The sequence below is a fragment of the Hylobates moloch genome, unplaced genomic scaffold (assembly GCF_009828535.3).
Source record: "Hylobates moloch isolate HMO894 unplaced genomic scaffold, HMol_V3 SCAFFOLD_1153, whole genome shotgun sequence".
NCBI lineage: Eukaryota > Metazoa > Chordata > Mammalia > Primates > Hylobatidae > Hylobates > Hylobates moloch.
The window spans coordinates 6273-13253 of NW_026653428.1; the positions used below are offsets into that span (position 1 = coordinate 6273).

Below are 6981 nucleotides of genomic sequence, written 5' to 3' on the forward strand. Positions count from 1 at the left end.
AATTATTATTATTATTTTTAAGAGTTGTGTTTTTGCCATGTTGCACAGGCTGGTCTTGAACTCCTGAACTCAAGCAGTTTTCCCGCCTTGGCCTCCCAAAATGCTGGAATTACAGGCATCAGCCACCGTGCCTGACCAAAAATATATCTTTATATATTTGTCACTTGATTGTGTGTATCTTAGAAGTGATTATGCAAACCCTGCAACTATTATTGACATTTTCTCCATTTGCAGGCTGTAGAACACGTAGAGCCCTTACGTCCCTACAAATCCCTCAACACCCCAAAACAGTTCTACCAGTATCATGGCAAGGTTTTGCGTTTCTTCTGCCTGTGGGATGACTCAGTCTCGATGTTTGGAGACCGTAGAGAACTCATCCTGCATTACTTCTTGTGTGATGATACTATTGAAATCAAAGAATTGCTTCCACCCAACTCAGGCCGAGATGCTGTCAGCATGTTCCTCCGGAGGAGTAAGCTGCCCAAGGTGAGCAGTGGACACAACCACCTTCTGAATTTGCTGGTGGGTCAAGAGACTAGTCACTGTTGGGAATGTTGTGTGTTATGACTATATGATGCTAGTAACCATGCACTAGTTCAGGTATTCAGAAAACTCCATTTTATGCTCTCTGTTAATATACATCTGTGAAAGAAATACAGAGAATATGATCAATTAGAGTTGGAACATTGAAGTTAAGGCAAGTAAAGGAAAAAAGTCAAATGTAAGAGAAAGCACCTATTCATCATTGAGTTCACATCCAGTTTTATGAAAGTAAATGACTCCTTAGTAAAAGAATTGCTTGTGGCTTTGGACAGGGCACTGCAGACTACTGAAGAGAGCCCATGGTTTGGTCTGGGTTGTGAATACAAACACTTATAGACGTGCACCTACGTGCATGTACACATACACTCACAAACATGCACATGCAAGTTTACAAACCAAAGTGCCTTTTCTGAATGTAGCAACTAGTCACCAACTGGCCACTAGCTAGTGGCAGTGATGACTTTTCGATTTTATTTAATATTAAAAAGAGTTGTCAGATTGATTTCTACAAATATTTATGGCCATTTGAGACCTCATGTAATTTGGGTGCAGCAGAAACAGCCCAGACCTGGATTAGAGTTGTGAGTCTGCCCCTTAATAGCTGTGTTACCTTGGGCAAATCACTTAACCTCTTTCAGCTTATTTCCCCATCTTTAAAATGTCATAACATAGTAAAAAAAAAAAACAAAAAAAATGTCATCTAAGGACCTGTAAACACCTATAAGGACACTTAAAAACATAAAGGCTTTTTCAAAAGCTCTGTGTTATATTTTCTTTCTTATTTGGATAAAGTGTCTTCTTAGTGCATATGGAAAGGTTACCATAATGCTAATTTCCGAGGCAAATAACTGCTGACCATTCAGTCCTCACCAAGAGGCTTTCCCAGAATCTCTGAGCCCACTGCTGGAAGCCCTACTGCGTTTGCTAGGAGGCAGGGGAGGCACAATTTGTCCCAGAGGGAGCCCTGGGATACGCATAGCAGGCAACCAGGAGGTGCCAGAAAAACCTGTTTTTAGAATGGCTTTGAAAAATAGGCTAAATACAAAATAATAATGAGAAACCTGACATTTACAGCATGCCAACATCAGTTAATTCATTTTATTCATTCATTCAACAAATATTCATTGAGTGCCACCTCTATGCCAGCCCTGGGGTTATAGTAAGAAAGGGAGTGGATTAAATCCTACATCTTGTTTTGATTTTTGTCTTCCAGAATTGCCCACCTAGAGTCTACCAACCAGGCCAGGTAACAGATTGAGCAGTTCCCAATTCATATGGTGACTTTATAAAGAACCAAGCGGGTAGCTACCTGTTCGATAGATATAAGGGAAGGAACCTCATATTTTGTTACCTGTTTCTATTGTGACCTCTTTTGGAACCTAAACAGTGGGGCGAGTTACGTACTCTTTTCTTGTGAGATTGTGAATGAAATCGATGAATACATAAATGTATGCATTGTACTGCTATTTATCAGTAATAAACATGCTGAAATGTCTATATAAATATATGCAATGCATTGCAGTTTGTAAGTATAATACTACAGTGCTAAAATAATACTTTAGAATATTAACATCAACTGGTTGCCTTTTTATTTGATTTTTAAAATTTACTTATTAAAGATTGAAGTTTTATCTTTAATTTCCTTTTTTTCTCTGGGAAGGGGTTCTTGGTTCTTTGGAGGGTCCATGGTGCCAATGCTATGTTCCTTTGTCTTTATTAGCTAGGAAAAATAGACCAAGAGTTTTACAAAGATAGTGACCTGTCCCTAGGAGTCACCATCAATGTGTGGGGAAGAAAAGTGCTCCTTTATGACTGTGATGAATTTACAAAGTCTTATTATAAGTCTAAATATGGAATTGGTAAGTGATACATATGTCAATTAAAAATATTTTTTAAATTAAATTGTTCCCTAATTAAGATTTTACTTTGGAGTTTCAAATGCTAGGCTCATAATAGCTACCACTTATTGTGCATTTGCTATCTTCCAGCCGTTTGTTTTCTTATATATTCCTAACAATTCTCTATGGATAGGCTCATTATTCCCATTTTAGAGGTGAAAGAAACCGAGGCTTAAAGGGGGCTCATTTGTCCAAGGTTATGCAGTGAGCAAAGAGTGAGCCAAGATTTGAACTTGTCTGCCTGATGCTGGGGGGGTGAATGTTTTGGTTTAGCAATTGAAATGGAAATCTGAATACTTTTCTTTTCACTTAATTCTTCTTACCACAGTGGATATACCTAATTGAGTTATTGAGGGAATTCTCTTCTGCTAGTTTGCTCTACCTTTCCTGGTGAGGCTCAGCCAGGTTTTCAGCTTCTCTCTTCTCAGATATTAACTCCATTCCAATAAGGTTAGTTCAGTTCAGAATGAAAATGAGCAATTGATTAAGCACCTACTGTATGTAGGTCACTGTAGTAGACTTAGGAGATAGAGTTGTGTAAGAGGTTTCTAGGCTGGAAGGGTAACTGAGACCTGCAGCGTGTGACACCGTGTTATGAGTGTCTTGGAAGCTGGTGGAGGACGTGACGTGAACCCTAAAGCATAAACCCTCATTTGTTAAACTCCCCTCTACCTGAGGCTCCAGGTACCTGCTGCTGCTAGGAATTGATGGGACTTGCTGACCTCCCAGTTTGGGACTGGAGTTGGGATAGTGGGTACTTAGTCCTGTACTTCTTTCTGAACCTTGGAGTATTCATATGAACACACTTCCCCGAGGGGCGAGATGGAAGCCAGGTGCAACCGCAGCTTCTTAAAAGACAAGGTGCTTTGTCACTAGAATGAGGTGAAGCCATGTTATGTGTCTTGTTGTCTGCATTGTGTAATATTCCTGGCCTTCTAGGAATCTTTATATTGTGAGAGAAGGCACATCAAGTACACAAGGGGGTTAGAGTGAAAAAGGCTTTGTTTTACTCTTAGGTTCATTAGGGGAATTTGTTGCACTGCATCAGCATGCCAGATTAGTCAAAATGTATGGGCCCTACTGGGGCCAAATTGGTGGCCTCTTTTTATTTTATTTTCTAAAATTAGTCCCCTTCAGTGGACACAGTTGGGCATATTTGCCTTGGGGACTGTGGACAAGAAGCAGCCAGGAATGTGCAGGTGGCAGCTGCTATAGAGAAGCTGCTGGTGGCCCCTAGACTATGGGAAAAGAATTTGGCCTTTAATAAATGTAGATGCCTGTTTGGAATCCGTAAGTCTTTAGTGTAGAATGAAAATTTAAATGTATATATCAAGATGAGTCACCAAAAACCTTAATTTCACCTGATGATTACCTTAATATAAAGGATGTGGTAAGTGTTCCAAAGCATTATATGATTCCTTAAACATAAAGTCTAACTTTTGGTTGATGTTTGTCTGTCAGCTTGGTGAGAATACGAAAGTTGCATTTGGGAAAATGAACGTCCTACTGGTGGGACTTAGTATGTTGTTAGGGTCTTAACGGCTTCTCTAGAAGATTTTTTGAGACAGTGTGAATTCCCTGGTGTGCTCCAAATCGAGCCATCTTGGGTAAATGTATCAGCTTCAAATGTCCTATGGTCCATTTCAGGCGAGTCCTTGTGCTTAATTTCTTTCTGTTCACTTCTTTTGTTCACTCTGTGGACTAATTGTATTATGTAAAAAAAAAAGTAGTCTGTGCCTTTAAAGCTAATACAGCATGAGCATTATGCATTTAAACAAAATTATACAAATGCAAAATTATGATGCATTTCATAGTCACATTGACTTTTTATATTTCTCATAACATGTTAAAATATCCCATTTAACAGACACTATTATTACACAACATTTCTTGAGTTACAACAGTATACTTAAGGTAAGTAAAGACTAGAAATTATGGTGAGGTGGAGGGGAGAATGAATCGGTATTCTCTGATAATCTTTGCATTTGCTTTTCCTGATTTTTTGGTAAGGTTAAATTAATATCCTTAATGTTACTTAGATACAGTTATTTCTGCCATTTTAATTTTATTTATAGTTCATCCGGTCTCAGCAATTTTTTAAATTGACCAAATTACACGCGTTATGTTTTGGTATCCTTAAAACCCAAACCAAGACAAAGTCCCATCAATAATTGTGGTTCTGTCAATAATTGTGGTCACATTTCCTCCCTTGTCAATAATTGTGTTCAGTAGAAAACGTGGGTATCTCCACTGTGCAGCACGCAGGAAGGATCTGACAAGCACCAGCAACACAGCTAGGGGCCTTTCTAGCAGGAAGTCGGGGGAGATTTCTAACGCAGTATGCCACCTTGGTGCTCTAGTACCTTCTCCTGTGTAATGATACCCCAACATACTTTGGGGGATAAAAAAATGGCAGACAGAGGAGGAGTTGGCCACAGTCCCAAGAAAGGTACACGGATAAACTTTCTATTTATGTAGAAGTGGAGGGCTTGCTAGAATTCCAAGAGACATTTGAGCTCCTGTGTAAAACTCAGTCTCTTAAGATGATTCCTTCATACATTTAAGGATTCTAAGGAGAAGGTGATTCCATAGATCTCTTTAATAGTGCAGTGTGACCCCCTCCATCAGGCGGTTTAGCCATCCTGCTGGCCCTGGGTTGCCTGCCAGGCTGTAGCATGTCACTCCCTCATTATTTTATGTGAATGAACACGGTCCGGCAGATGGAGGTCTGTTGATCTTTCCTATAGCATGAAGGTTGAAAAAGGCTCTAAGGGTTCCAGCAGGTGTCTCTTTCACTAAGAGGACAGGGATCAAATGTAAACTGTTCTTACGTAGGAATTTCTGCTTTAGGTTATTATTTGTCTATCAGTGGACTTTCTTATTTTTTCTTAGTAGCTGGGACAATGAAACTAGTAACAAGATTGTTCATTCTCATTGGTTTTGAACAGTTATTGGGCTATGCTTAGATTGAACAAAAATCTTAAAGCACCTTTAATTTTGTGGAGTCATTTCTGGTCATCTGAATTTTCAGGAACAGCAGGACATTTAAGATGAGTGTTTAATGATTATTTGAGTGAATTGGACACTTAAAATTGCACCAATAGGATAGAATTGGCTTCTGGTCTCATCACATGGTCCTGATGGACCTAACAATTTTGTTTATTTTGCTTCCCCTATAAAATGAAGATGGTTGACATGGGAGGATTCTTAAAGATTTTATAGCTCTAACATGATGTGATTCACGAATTTAGGTTTCATTGAAATCATTTGACGTGGTATTGAATACAAGCACAAGTGGATTTACCTTGAAGCTAATGAAGCATAATCTTTAGAGGTCTTCCTTTCCAGGGGTCCCAATCAAAGGCCCTGGCCTAACTTTGTCTTAGTAATTTGACATTCTTTGTCTAGAAGAACTTTGCCCAAATTATTTAGGCTTCCAGCCTCCCAAAACCTGTATTCATCTCTAGGCTACTAGAACATAAGCAGTGAACTTTGAAGTAACTAAAGGCTTTTCCCAGTAGTCTTTCCCACCGAGAAGGTGAATAGAAAATCACCATGAAGAAGCATTAGGACTCCTTTGCAATACGTATCATCTGTCTGCCAATTTGTTGGAATCTAGTCAACCATGGATGGGCATTCGAGATAATATATATATGTTTTGACAAGTCACTTGGAATTAGAAGAATCAGATAATGAAAAGACATATCTGTCTCAGGATCTAGCAGAATGCCAACTTGAGACATTGGGGAAGATGCTTTGTACAAAAATGTATAGATTTTCATTTATTCAATGAATATTTTTGAACACCTAAAACATGCAGGATGCTGGGATGATGGAAAACCAAAGTGAGGAAACTTGTCATTCAGCTGTGAGTCCAGAGCTTTGTGAATGTATGCAAATTACTCAGATAAATAGGATTTAAAGTTGGATCTGGAGGCAGAGTTTCCAAAAAGATGTATGTGGTGGTATAAAAGTCAGGCATGATGGAGTGGAAAAGTTCTCAGCTTTTATACACTAGATGGCACTGTGCGTGCAGAGGAAAGCTCTAAATTGGTTCTTTTGTTACTTAAATCTGTTGCAAAAATTATATGGTTGAGAAAACAACAGTGTGTTATAAGCCCCATAATTCTGAGGGGAAGTGTAGAATGCGGTCCTAATTACTTTGAGATTGAATATGTGTCCTCTTTTGGTTAGACTGCTGAGATTGGTATGTAGAGTTGTATGTATACGTCTCCTGTTTTAAGAAACTGCTCAGGCCCAGATTTTTAAATCACATAGAGCTCTCCTGCCATGGCTATGATGTTCTTCCTGAAATGAAAGACCAAACAGTGGTGCGTTAGATGTCATGGTTAGCAATGATAGAGTCTACCACAGTTCTGCCCAGTTCCAAGATTTGAACTCTCCTCTTTATTTCCAAGACTTTTCTTTAATCACCATAAAAATAGCAATAGTTGAAGCTCACAAGTCACTTGTACTGGCAGACTGGCTCTCCCCTTTCACTGAGTCACCTTTATAAACATGTCTGCTGTAAGCAGTCTCT

At 39.0% G+C, this 6981-nt stretch overlaps 1 protein-coding gene across 1 annotated transcript; it reads left to right on the forward strand.

Annotated features, from left to right (window-relative positions):
- Positions 1–234: 234 nt before the first annotated feature.
- On the forward strand, positions 235–2402 carry LOC116464635 (EF-hand domain-containing family member C2-like; the record flags this gene model as incomplete). The annotated part of the gene is made up of 3 exons (XM_058435135.1): positions 235–486; positions 1757–1789; positions 2264–2402. Coding segments are annotated over 3 exons (424 nt in total), but the record flags the coding sequence as incomplete, so codon positions are not given.
- Positions 2403–6981: the final 4579 nt, after the last annotated feature.